The sequence below is a fragment of the Bufo gargarizans genome, chromosome 6 (genome assembly GCF_014858855.1).
Source record: "Bufo gargarizans isolate SCDJY-AF-19 chromosome 6, ASM1485885v1, whole genome shotgun sequence".
In the NCBI taxonomy this organism is placed as follows: domain Eukaryota; kingdom Metazoa; phylum Chordata; class Amphibia; order Anura; family Bufonidae; genus Bufo; species Bufo gargarizans.
Genome location: NC_058085.1, coordinates 290,993,033 through 291,006,403, shown reverse-complemented (window position 1 = coordinate 291,006,403; position 13,371 = coordinate 290,993,033). Strand labels below are relative to the sequence as shown.

The window sequence follows — 13,371 nt, the reverse complement described above, 5'->3', positions numbered from 1 at the left end:
AGCTCCATTCAAGTGAACAGAGCTTAGCCGCGCCCAGGCCTGTAATACTAGTCGTGACGTCACTGGGCCTGCGTTAAACAGTGAGAAGGCCGCGGCCCTGCTAGAGCGTCGCTGCCTTCTCAAACAGCTAATCGGCGGGTGTCCCGGGTGTCGGACTCCTGCCGATCAGATGCTGATGATCTATCCAGAGGATAGATCAGTTTAAACAAAGTGCAGAACCCCTTTAACAAAAAAAAGCCCTGCAGCAATTGTAATCTCTTCATGGTCTTTTTTATGTTTATTTGCAGCCGAGCAAGACTCCCAGGAGAACTACAAAGGAGGGAACTCAGGGATCCGTTTAGCGGAACTGTCATTGGACTCTGTCTTGAGGACACGAGATCCCAGTCTTTTGGAACTAGAAGTCCAGTGTGAGAGGATCAGCGAACCATTCCAGTTGATGGCAGAAGGGAGGTTTGGCCCAATCTACAGGACAGCGCTGAGAGATACAGATGGAAGAGAAGCCAGGGATATTGTTGTCAAACAACTGAAAGGTAGGAGCCAAGGAATTCCCACAGAATAGAGAATATATATACTGCTGAATATTATTTATTCATTTTAATATAGATGGTGAGATGGAAGAATCTAAATAACTTCACCAAAATGTATTTAAAACATGTTTAACATAAAATGTATTACAACAGACTTGTGACGCTAAAATGAAAACAAAAAAACTTTATTGATGGTATCTTATTTTATTTTTTTTAAAAGGGGAACCGGATATACTCAGTAGCAGTTCTACATATCCTGATTGATAGAGCAGGATTAAAATGTAAGGCCTCTTGCACACGACCGTGTGTCCCCCGTGGCCTTATTGCGGCCTGCATACGGCGGGTCCACAATACACGGGACACCGCCCGTGTGCAATCCGCATCATGGGATCCACAAATCCGGAGATGCGGTGCGGAAGCACTACGGAGTGCTTCTGTGGTGTTCCGTTCCGTGCTTCCGTTCCGCAAAAATATAGAACTCGTCCTATCTTTTTGCGGAACGGACCGATCGTGGACCCCATTCGAGTGAATGGGGTCGCGATCCGCATGCGGCTGGCCCATGGTCGGTACCCGTGCATGCGGCTTGCCCGCGGTCGGCACAGGCACGGCAGAACACGTTCGTGTGCAAGAGGCCTAAATATAGAGCCCAATTGAAACTGCTCCATTAATCAGACTCAAAAACCCCCACACTTGAGGGCTAATCGAACCTGCACCATGTATTATTCGCCATAGCATAATCTTAGGGGACATCCTAAAACATTTAATGTGAAAATGGCTTACTGTAGCTTAAATGTACGATAATGTGCCTAAACCTAAATCAATTGCCTTGAAACTTTACACAACCTAAGATCTGAGCTTCCCAAACCTATCCTGGAAGTTTCATGGATTTCGGCTACCCACAAGGCAAATGAGTGACATTAAGCTTGGTTTTTGGGGAGCTTAATGTGGCTTAACGTACAAGGCAAATGAGTGACATTTAGGCCTCTTTCACACGGGCGTGAGTTTTTTTGCCCGGATAAGAGCAGGGTGCGTTGCGGGAAAATGCGCGATTTTTTCTGCGCGAGTGCCAAACATTGTCATGCGTTGCACTCGCGTGAGAAAAATCGCGCATGTTTGGTACCCAAACCCGAACTTCTTCATAGAAGTTCGGGCTTGGGATTGATGTCTTGAAGACTGTATTATTTTCCCTTATAACATGGTTATAAGGGAAAATAATAGCATTCTGAATACAGAATGCATAGTAAAACAGCGCTAGAGGGGTTAAAAAAAAATAAAAAAAAATTTAACTCACCTTAGTCCACTTGCTCGCGAAGCCCGGCATCTCCTTGTGTCTCCGCTGCTGATGAACAGGACCTGGGGTGAGCTGCTCCATTAAATACAGGTTAAGGACCTTCGATGACGTCACTCCGGTCATCACATGGTACGTCACATGATATTTTACCATGGTGATTCACCATGGTAAAAGACCATGTGATGACCGGAGTGACGTCATCGAAGGTCCTTAAGCTCTATTTAATGGAGCAGCTCACCCCAGGTCCTGTTCATCAGCAGAGGAGGCACAAGGAGATGCCGGGCTTCGCGAGCTAGCGCTGTTTTACTATGCATTCTGTATTCAGAATGCTATTATTTTCCCTTATAACCATGTTATAAGGGAAAATAATAATGATCGGGTCTCCATCCCGATCGTCTCCTAGCAACCGTGCGTGCAAATCGCATGGCATCCGTACTTGCTTGCGGATGCCATCCGATTTTCACACACCCCATTCATTTCTATGGGGCCTGCGTCACGTCGAAATCGGACAATATAGAGCATGCTGCGATTTCAACTGAACGCACAAGTGATGCGTTAAAAACATCTCTCATGTGCCCAGCCCCATAGAAATGAATGGGTCAGGATTTAGTGCGGGTGCCATACGTTCGCCGCACGGATCGCACCCGCACGGAAAACTCGCCCGTGTGAAAGGGGCCTAAGGGGCAAGAATAGGACATGCTCTATCTTTTTTGCGGGGTCGCCCCATTGAAATGAATGAGTCCACACCCGTCCCGCAAAATTGCAGAACAGATGCGGACCCTGAACTGCAGACGTCTGAATGGACCCTAATGCAACAACCGTATTTTCTTTCTGTGTCCGTTCCAATTTTTTGGGCAGCCCGTATGCGGAACCATTCACTTCAATGGGCCCGCTAAAAAAAACGGCAATTACTCTGTGTGCTTTCAGTTTCCTCATGTCCACAAAAAGACAGGCATTGTTACAATGGATCCGCCAAAAAAAAAAACAGATGTAACGCAGATGTCACACGGATGTCATCTGTTTTTGTTTGTGGATCCGTGTTTTGCGCATCGCAAAATACATACAGTCGTGTGCATGAGCCCTAATTATATTTTTACATCCAGGCTTTTTAAACCTCTGTACTGTATAGGAGTTATAAAAATAATGCGTAAAGGGAACCTGTCAGCGGCGAAAGCCATCCCAAACCGCCAGCAGTACCTTCAAGTAGCCGGCAGTGAGTTTTGAATAATGATTTTCTTACCGCATTCTGATGAAGCAGAAGAATAAAAAAAAACTATCTTTTATCCTCCGTCCACGCTATTTTCCAGTCAGGCTTGTAGTCAAGAGGGCAGCGGCCTCCTTGCTTCAAGTCAAGGTAACCGTGCCTCCTTCCCTGCCTCGTCTCCTGTGACTGACAGCCGGCTGCCGGGCATAAGCGATGTCATCACAGCGAAGGGACAGGGAAGGGGGCACCTTTACCTTAACCTAAAGCAAGGAGGCCGCTGCCCCCTTGACTACAAGCCTGACTGTAAAATAGCGCGGACGGAGGATAAAAGATCGTTTTTCATTCTTCTGGCTCATCAGAATGCAGTAAGGAAATCCTCATTCGAAACTCACTGCCGGCTACTTGAAGGTACTGCTGGCGGGTTGGGATGGCTTTTGCCGCTGACAGGTTCCCTTTAAACACATTTCTTTACCTGTATATTGTCTACATTTAACATTTTCACCTCCTTCATTTTTTTTTCTCTACCTTTTCTACTGAAGGAACTGCTGAGCCCTACGAGGTGCGTGACTTCCTGCAAAGGGCAGCATTTCAAGCATGGTTGGGTTCACACTCTAATTTGGTGGAGATTATTGGGTGCTGCACAGAGACGAAGCCATTTAGCTTGGTGCTGGAGTGCGTGGAGCCAGGCTCGCTCTTACAGTTTCTCTGGGACTGTCGCAGGGTGAGTAATAATAAAAACTGGCGCCGTTTGCGAGTGTAGAGTTGTATCTTTGGTTTTTTATTGGATTTTTTTATGACCTTTCATTCACTTCTTTGAAACAGAAAAAAAACACACTCAACTCATCTTGGTTTTTATTGCAATGTGCACCGTTTCCCTGACACAGACACATGGTACCATTTAATTATGTGCCAGGCTTGCCAGCCTGTGTTTGTTTTTTGGGTTTTCTCCACTTTAATATCCACTATAAGGAAATTGAACAATGCGAATGAAGTTGATCTATGCATCCAAGGGAAACACAGCTGAGTTTTACACAGAAATACAAAGATAAGGGCATTAATTAAGGATATTTATAATGCCATTTCTGTTTATATTGTGTTTGCAGTACGTTTGGCATGAGCATTGTATGGCACCATGGTAGACTGTCCAAATGTAAGGGAACACCCATATAAAAGGAAAATGGCCACAAGTTGTAAGGGAAGGGAGGAAACTAGAGATGAGCAAAGTTTTGAAAAATTCAACTTTCATTGCTTCGCTGATTTTTTACTTCATCACAAAGCACATTTCTTTGTAAGTAGCGGGTTCAATGATGGAGAAACGGCGATTGCGCTGCCCCCCCCCCATCATTGAACCCCTCAGATGCTGCGTTCATCACTGATCATGGTATCTGAGATGAATATTAAGGCCTTTTAGGGGTTGATTAGTTAAAAAAAAAAAAATATTAAATTGTACTTATCTTCTCCATTTGAGCATGAAGAGGCTGCCGCGGCCATCTTTCTTGAAGATCCAGTGCGAAATCTTGCATGGTGCGTGGTGTTTTAACATAGGAGTCAATAGGTTACCCTAACCTGCAGCATACTATTGTTTTCCTCTACCAGTTCTGTGTCAGCACCCCATTTAGATACTGGTTAAATCCAAGATGGTGGCCTTCAAGATGGCTGCCATGTTGATGACATGACCTAACAGGTTTCTCCCCTTCTCTCACAGCTTGAGTCAATATCTGCCAAACTGAGTTCATTTTTAAAAATAGGTATCTCCTTAATTTTGTATAAAAACCATTAAGGGCACTGACCAGTTTCTATAAAAGTTAGCGGATTTGAAACAATTTAGGCATTTCTATACAGTAGGTTCAATAACCTTTCTTGAAAAATATAAATCAGCAGCAGCAGTTTGACCACTTGTTATTACTGGGTAAACCAAGAGCAGGTACTGTATGTGTTTGCCCTTTAGCGGTCTCTGCAGGAGAAATGTGGCAATACATGCTGAACATTCTTATAAATGGTTGCCTATGTATTACATAGGTGCACTGCGTCCGCCAGAATGGGAGCTGCTTTTACAAAGTAGTTCTCAATTTTTCACATACATGGGGTCCTGATTAGAGGGACATCATTCTTTGACATCCCTATGCTCTAATAGGGAATAACGACAGGGTTTCTCATGGTAAGGTAACCCTTTGAACTTTAATTTCAGTTTCATGAATCAATGTTCTGTAAGATATTTTCATTCCTAGTAAAAACTCCATTAACATGCTGTAAACCAGCAACTAATCAGGTTGGATGTATTTAATACATATCTGGGATTACGAAAAAAGCTTCCTTTTTGTGAGGAAGGTTAGCACACCTGTCCAAGGGTTGTGTCTCATATTCCAGGGCGGCTCCACTGAAATCAATGTGGCTGAGTTACGAAACAAAGCACGCAAACTGTGGACAGGCGTGACATTTTTCCCCATGCAGCTTAATTCACTAGCATTTTCTTTGAATCCCCATGTTATGCACTGCACCCTTACGCCCCTTTCACACGGGCGAGTATTTCACACGGGCGTGAGTTGAATGCATTGCACCCGCACTGAATTAGGACCCATTCATTTCTATGGGGCTGTTCACATGAGCGGTGATTTTCACGCATCACTTGTGCGTTGCATGAAAATCGCAGCAAGTTCTATTTTGTGCGTTTTTCACGCAACGCAGGCCCCATAGAAGTGAATGGGGCTGCGTGAAAATCGCAAGCATCCGCAAGCAAGTGCAGATGCGGTGCGATTTTCACGCACGGTTGCTAGGAGACGATCGGGATGGAGACCCGATCTTTATTATTTTCCCTTATAACATGGTTATGCAGAATGCATAGTATAATAGCGCTGGAGGGGTTAAAATAAATAAATAAATAATTTAACTCACCTTAATCCACTTGCTCACGTAGCCTGGCTTTTCTTCTTTGCGAGGTACAGGAAAAGGACCTGTGATGACGTCACTCAGGTCATCACATGGTCCATCACATGATCGTTTAACCCCTCCAGCGCTATTGTACTATGCATTCTGTATTCAGAATGCTATTATTTTCCCTTATAACCATGTTATAAGGGAAAATAATACAATCTACAGAACACCGATCCCAAGCTTCTGTGAAGAAGTTCGGGTCTGGGTACCAAACATACCGATTTTTCTCACGCGAGTGCAAAACGCATTACAATGTTTTGCACTCGCGCAGAGAAATCGTGCATGTTCCCGCAACGCCCGTGTGATAGAGGCCTTAATCCCTGCACTAAGTGTAACACAGTGTTTAGGTTTTGTCTGGAGCAATGTTCCCCAACCTGTGACTCTCCAACTGTTGCAAAACTACAACTACCCATCATTTCCTCATACCTTGCAGATATCAGGGCATGATGGGAGCTTGTTGTTTTGCAAAACATGGAGAGTCACAGGTTGAAGATCACTGGCCTGGAGTGTTCCTTTAAGTAAACTTATTGGGGCAAATTAACATTGAAAACAAAACCGGAATTCTGGCTTAAAGGGGTTGTCCGGCTTTCGAACTGTTTTAACTAGTGGCAGCAGCGTGTTGTGTAGTGTCCCACTAGGTAGGGGTGGGCACTACACAAGGGTCAATTGGTGTGCGTGTTACTCCTCCTCACAAGGAACAGAAATGTTATATTTAATTGTGCATTTAATGTATGTTCTAATGTGTTGTTATATGCAATGTACCCCTGTATGATGCAATAGCAGGCCTAGTTGGGTGTAGTTAGACATCCCAGACACTAGAGGGAGATAGGGAGCCCCTAGTATAAATGTCCAGGCCCAGACAGGGAGAGTTAGTGTGTGCAGAGTCAGGAGTCTGAGAAGACAGAGGTTAGAAAGCCTGCTCCTGACATGCAGCTTGATAGCCCTGGCTGCTAGCTATGACCAGAGGGCTAGTGAGGAGATCCAGCCTGCCTGAAGCCAAGAGAGCCTTAGTTAGCTCTGAAGACACCCCAGTTGCAGGACAGGACCTCCTGGGAGAAATCCACAGTCAATCACCAGCCAAGTGAGGAAACTCCAGGGAAAGATAAGTAACCCTGATGGGCAGATGCAAATAGAAAAGAAAGCAAGGATTTAATTAATACCAGATGAAGATAGTAACCAAGGCTTTAAGCCACCCTTTAGGCATCCGGGCCTTGGGATATAAAGCCAAAACAGGAGTTCTAGAAAGGACAGTGTACATTGTTTCTGAGGAAAGGTACAACCTGCTGCTGAGTGCTTGTGAATTTACCCTCTGCGTATCTTGCATAATTAATACCTGCCATTTTGTGAATAAGCCCACTTGTGAAACTGTGATTTGAAGGACTGTACTCCTGCCTGCTGTACAAAGTTGGACTGTTCAGTAAAGTAACGTTTGGTTCACTATTCTATCTGTGTACCTCCATCATTCCAACTACCAACCGGTGTGCCACCGTCAAAGGCACTGGCGTCACGAATCCAAAAGGGACCTTGCCCCAGGCACTCAAAATACCTGTAACATCCAGGGCACCTCATCCACCATCAGGCCTGGTCCCTCCATACAGAGTGTGCCCCAGAGGAACCGTGTCTACCTCTCCTTCACTGCCACGCGCCTGCCCAGGGTTCTCCAATACAGTGAGTAACCCTCGATTGCCCATAACCGTGACCTCACTTCGCTATACCCTGCAGGTCTGGCCTGTTGCAGTTGTACCTGTTGAAAAATTCATACTCACCTGCTCCCCAACACTCAGTCCTGTTTCTGCTCATTGGTCTTACGCAGGCATGGGATTCAGCCGTTTCCCTCCAGTTCTCCAGATCCGGGTGGTAAAATTACAGCCAATAGACATTGGGTGGAGTTAGAGGTGTGGGCCAGCGCTGTAAAAAACTTAGGCTTTTTAAAAGTTGGGAAGTTCGTGTGTGTAGGATATTTATGGTGTATTTATGTATGTGTACCATGTATATGGTGTATGTATGTGTTTTAATACATATGGTGTATGTATATATGTGTCGTGATGCCGCGTGTCCACCGTTGAGTAGGGAACCTGTCGTCAAAAATTTGAATCCCACCCCTGGTCTTACGGTCCTGTAGACTTCCAGCCAGGGACACGTCACCGCTATAGCTAGTCATTGGTTGCTGCTGCACGTGTGACCCCATCCATCCAGAAGTTTAAGCGATGGGGAGCAGGTGAGTATGATTTTTTATTTTATTTTTTCGACAGATTCAATATGCTGCTGCCACCAGAAGCCGGACAACTCATTCAAAGTGAACCAAAAAGTGGCACACATGCCATGCCCAACATTTATTATCAGTTTTAGGGCTCTTTCACATCTGCGTTATAGTCTTCCGGCATAGAGTTCCGTCGTCGGGGCTCTATGCCGGAAGAATACTGATCAGGATTTTCCTAATGCATTCTGAATGGACAGTCCGTCCTTCAGGATGCATCAGGATGTCTTCCGTTCCGTTCCGGAACGTTTTTTGGCCGCAGCAAATAGCGCAGCATGCTGCGCTTTTTGCTCCGGCCAAAAATCCGGAACACTTGCCGCAAGCCCGGATCCGGAATGAATGCCCATTGAAAGGCATTGATCCGGATCCGGCCTTAAGCTAAACGTCGTTTCGGCGCATTGCCGGATGCGACGTTTAGCTTTTTCTCAATGGTTACCATGGCTGCCGGGACGCTAAAGTCCTGGCAGCCATGGTAAAGTGCAGTGGGGAGCGGGGAGCAGCATACTTACCATCCGTGCGGCTCCCGGGGCGCTCCAGAGTGACGTCAGGGCGCCCCAAGCGCATGGATCACGTGATCGCATGGACACGTCATCCATGCGCATGGGGCGCTCTGACGTCATTCTGGAGCGCCCCGGGAGCCGCACGGATGGTAAGTATGCTGCTCCCCCGCTCCCCACTACTACTATGGCAACCAGGACTTTAATATCGTCCTGGCTGCCATAGTAACACTGAACGCATTTTGAAGACGGATCCGTCTTCAAGTGCTTTCAGTACACTTGCGTTTTTCCGGATCCGGCGTGTAATTCCGGCAAGTGGAGTACACGTCGGATCCGGACAACGCAAGTGTGAAAGAGGCCTTAGACATCTTTGCACCTTGTTGGAGACTTTTTTAAATTGTCTAGAAAAGGGCTTTAATTTTTGCTTTGCAGACAGGATTAGTAAATCTGTCCTGATCTGTACAGATAAGATACTATAGATACAGAGATCTGTAATACAATGTGCACAGACTGGAATAACTGGAGATACTATGCAAGGAAGTTAGTCCTTAGTGGGGAAATTCCCTTTGTAGCTGAAATCACAATGTACAGAATGTACGACATGCCTTCCCCAACAGATACTTGGTCACAATACTTGTTTAGCGACTAAACCTATTACTTATGGTAGTGAAAAAGTGTAATTTTTTTTAACAGGATTTGGTGCCAATGGATGGAATACTTTATGACCTCACCGAGTGCCAAGTTTACACAATAGCACTACAGATCCTGGCAGCACTGGTATGTCTGGTATATTCTAACACAGATTCCCTTTACTGCATTTATTTGTACGTCATGTTGGATATGCAATATGCATCATCAAGTGAGGCTTTGTTCACATTGACATCTTAGTTTTTTTTATTTTTTAAAGGGAACGTGTCCTATATATTTGTGTTTACTAATTAAAACCATATAGTGACACAGATTTTTTTTTTCTAATCTGTTTTTAATTTGGTGAATAGGAGGGAGCGGTCCTATTTGAAGTGAATAGTATGGCGGAGTTGTAATCACACCTGCTCACCACTGCAGTGGCGACAGTGAGGATGTAAACAATGAAAAGAAGGCAGCACTTGTACGAGCGTTGCTTTCTCTTCAAATAGATGATTGTCGGGGGTGCCGGGAGTCTGAGCCTCGCCGATCTGACATTGATGACCTATCCTGAGGACAGGTCATCAATATAAAAAAAGCAGACAAGGCTTTTAACTTCCAAGCAGACTAGGGACCTGTCCCATTGAAGTGAATGGTATGGCGGAGTTTTAATTACACCTGCTCACCACTGCAGTGGCGACGGTGAGCAAGTAAATAATGAAGAGAAGGCAGCACTTGTACGAGCGTTGCTTTCTCTTCAAATAGATGATCGTCGGGGGTGCCGGGAGTCTGAGCCTCTCCGATCTGACATTGATGACCTATCCTGAGGACAGGTCATCAATATAAAAAAAAAGTCCGGACAACCCCCTTTAATTTCCAAGCAGACAAATTGATATAGTAGCATTTGCAAGCTCACTAGAGATGGCCATAGATGGTGGGATCGTCTATTTTGCAAAGTTGGCATATATGAATGTTGGTTACATATTATATACAGTGAACTTCAAGGATACTCTATTGTCACTAACTTTTCTTTCTTTCTGATTCAGGAATTCCTACATGAAAGGAAACTATTGCATGGAGATGTTGCAGCCCGAAATGTTCTCATCCAGCGCAATTTCACGGCAAAATTGACTGGACTGGGTGGAGCTTGTGAAATGCACTTAAGAGGGAACTTTCCTATTCGACGTCCTGCTCCATTGAAATGGCTGTCTCCTGAACGTCTCCTTTACTTGCCTGTTACAGAGAAAGCTGATGTGTAAGTACACCTGAATATCTTACTGCGTGAGTTACAGCGAGTCTGTCACCAGGAAATTCACTGATACACCAGACACAATGCCTTGTAGAACTAGCTTAGCTGAATGTAATGATATCTTTCACTTGATGATCCGTTGCTTCTTTCTGGAGAAAAAGTGCTTTTAAGTCATAGGTAAATGAGCAGTTAAAGGGGTTTTCTGTCTTTACCTGCCCTAGCAGTTGTTTTTCAGCACCGTCCTCCTGCCTACACTTGCCCTATGGGCGGGACACTTGCCTTTGATTGACAGTTTGGCCTAGCACCATTCTGGCATGGCCTTATAGGCACACACTTAAGGCAGACCTTGTGACTTCACTGGAACCCCGGCTTTTGAGTACAGATATCAGCACCCCACTGTCTAATTCTCAGGGATGCACAGGGCTGACAGAGTGAGCCCCCTCCTTTTGAAATCACTTAGATCAGGGGTGCAAAACCTGTGGCACGGAGTCCACATGCAGCCCTTGATACCATTTTGTGTGGCCCCCAATCAGTGGCATACATGGAGAAGTAAGGGCCCCATAGCAAGGATCAAACCAGGCTCCCCAGACAGGACAAAAGGTTTTCTGCCTAAACCCTTTTCAATGATCCTTGGGCCATTTTTCCACTGCTTCATTTGCTAAAAGTTGTTTTTTTTTAGAGGGTAGAGTCTTGACCAAGTTTTTACCTCCAGTAGAGGAGGAGATGATCCCAACTTAGACTGGGCCCCCTCTTGCCCTATGTCCCATAGCAGTCGCATGGTCTGCTGCTATGGTAGTTATGCCCCTGCCCCCAATCATGATGAATTACTTACATAAATCACATCAGCTGTTGTATCCTACAAAGCGCATCCCCACCTGCTGAAAAAAAAAATGAGACTTGAGAAAGGCTCTTGTATAGAGTCGAAACATTGCCTTGCCATATGGAGTTGCTGCCCACTTTTTATACCTTGCATATTGGGTGAGCTTTTTCCCATTGGGCTGTGCACCCAAGGTGGTTTATAATTATTTTTTTTCCGGTGCTGCTTTTTCCCCCCTTATCTACACACACACATACATATATATATATATATATATATATATATATGTGTGTGTGTGTAGATAAGGGGTAAAAAAGGAGCCTGGCTAGGTGGGAGGTGCCCTATGAGGTACTCAAGAAAATTGGAGATGTAAACTACAAGGTACACCCACCAGGGCGGCAAAAGCCGGAGCAGGTTTACCATGTGAATTTACTCAAGCTGATAGGGAAGATAGGGAAACCTGTACAGAAGACAGCTGGGTTTTCTAGGAGAAGAGGTACCTTTTTTGTCATTTATTGCCCTTTTTACAGTAGCTGTAAGCCATACATTTTATTGTGCAATTACTCAATTTACTTAATGTTGATTTGAAGCTCTTCCATTTATCCTCAGTGTTATATGACAGTAGCTGCTCCCAGTCTATGCCCTGAAATGCTGCCTCACAACACAGGGAAATTAGCCTTTTTAAAATTCTATATTTTTGCTCTGCCTGACTGGGGAATATAATTATATTGTGGTCACTTTTACCTAGTGTTTCTCGAACAGTAACATTTCCAACAAGCTCTGCATCCTTAGAAATTACTAGATTCAACAGAGCATCGCCCCTAGTGGGAGCTTCTACAAACTGGCCCATAAAGTGGTCCTGCAGCAAATTTGAGAAATATTCTCCCCTTTGCAGTTGAGGCATAACCGTGACCCCAGTCAATGTCTGGGAAGTTAAAATCTCCCATTATGATCACTGTACCAGCCTGTGCAGCCCGCTCAATTTTGTTATACATTTGAGCTTCTATCTCCTCTGTGATGTGATGTCTCCTCTGGGGGTCTATAGATTACACCAAGTAATATTTTTTCAGTGTTTATATCCCTTTGAACTTCCATCCATAAGGTTTCAACATCCTCACCATCTGCACCCACAATTGCCTCTTTCACACTTGTCTTCAGATCACTCCTCACATACAGGCACACACCACCATCTTTTCTATTGACCCGGTCTTTCCTAAATAGTGTAAAACCCTCAATATTAACAGCCCAGTCATGCGAATAGTCCAACCATGTCTCAGCCACACCAACTACATCTATGTGTTCTTCTAGTACCATAGCCTCCAGCTCCCCCATTTTGCTAGCTAGACTTCTGGCATTTGTGAAAATGCATTTTAAATTACTATTACCTGTAAAGTGAATATCCATGATTTGTTTTTGTTACCTTGGTGGATGTTTGTTTGTAACAGGTTCTATTCTTCATCGGTGTAAAGGTCTGTCCAGTCTTCTCCTTACTTTCCTCACTAACCCCAGCCCCCACTTAACCCCACTGTCTCCTCTTATATCCCACTCTCTATCTACACTATCTACCCCCTTATTAGTATGACCCCCCACTCACCCCCAAGATCCTTGTTTAAAAGCTCCTCCAGCCTTCCCATTAAGGTGCAGCCCATCGCTACTGTAGAGTCTATAACCGACCGAGAAGTCGTCCCAGTTCTCCATGAACCCAAACCCTTCCTTCCTGCACCAGCTTCTGAGCCACTTATTTAACTCCCTAAGCTTCCATTGTCTATCTGGTGGCGCTCGTGGCACTGGTAGTATTTCTGAAAACACTACCTTGGAGGTCCTGGACTTCTCTCCTAGTTCACTAAAATAATTTTTAAGGACCTTCAATCTCCCCCTGACTTTATCATTGGTGCCAATGTGTACCATGACCGCCGGGTCTTCACCAGCCCCACCCAGCAATCTGTTAATCCAATCTGCAATATGCCAAACCTG

At 44.9% G+C, this 13,371-nt stretch overlaps 1 protein-coding gene across 2 annotated transcripts in view; it reads left to right on the top strand.

Annotated features, from left to right (window-relative positions):
- Positions 1-13,371, top strand: part of STYK1 (serine/threonine/tyrosine kinase 1) — an 82,848-nt gene that overhangs the window by 52,389 nt on the left and 17,088 nt on the right. For both annotated transcript variants that reach the window (XM_044299181.1, XM_044299180.1), the window contains 4 exons: positions 288-530; positions 3,562-3,743; positions 9,401-9,484; positions 10,378-10,586. In XM_044299181.1, the coding sequence (XP_044155116.1) occupies positions 288-530; positions 3,562-3,743; positions 9,401-9,484; positions 10,378-10,586 (718 nt within the window). The remainder of the gene's footprint in view (positions 1-287; positions 531-3,561; positions 3,744-9,400; positions 9,485-10,377; positions 10,587-13,371) is intronic.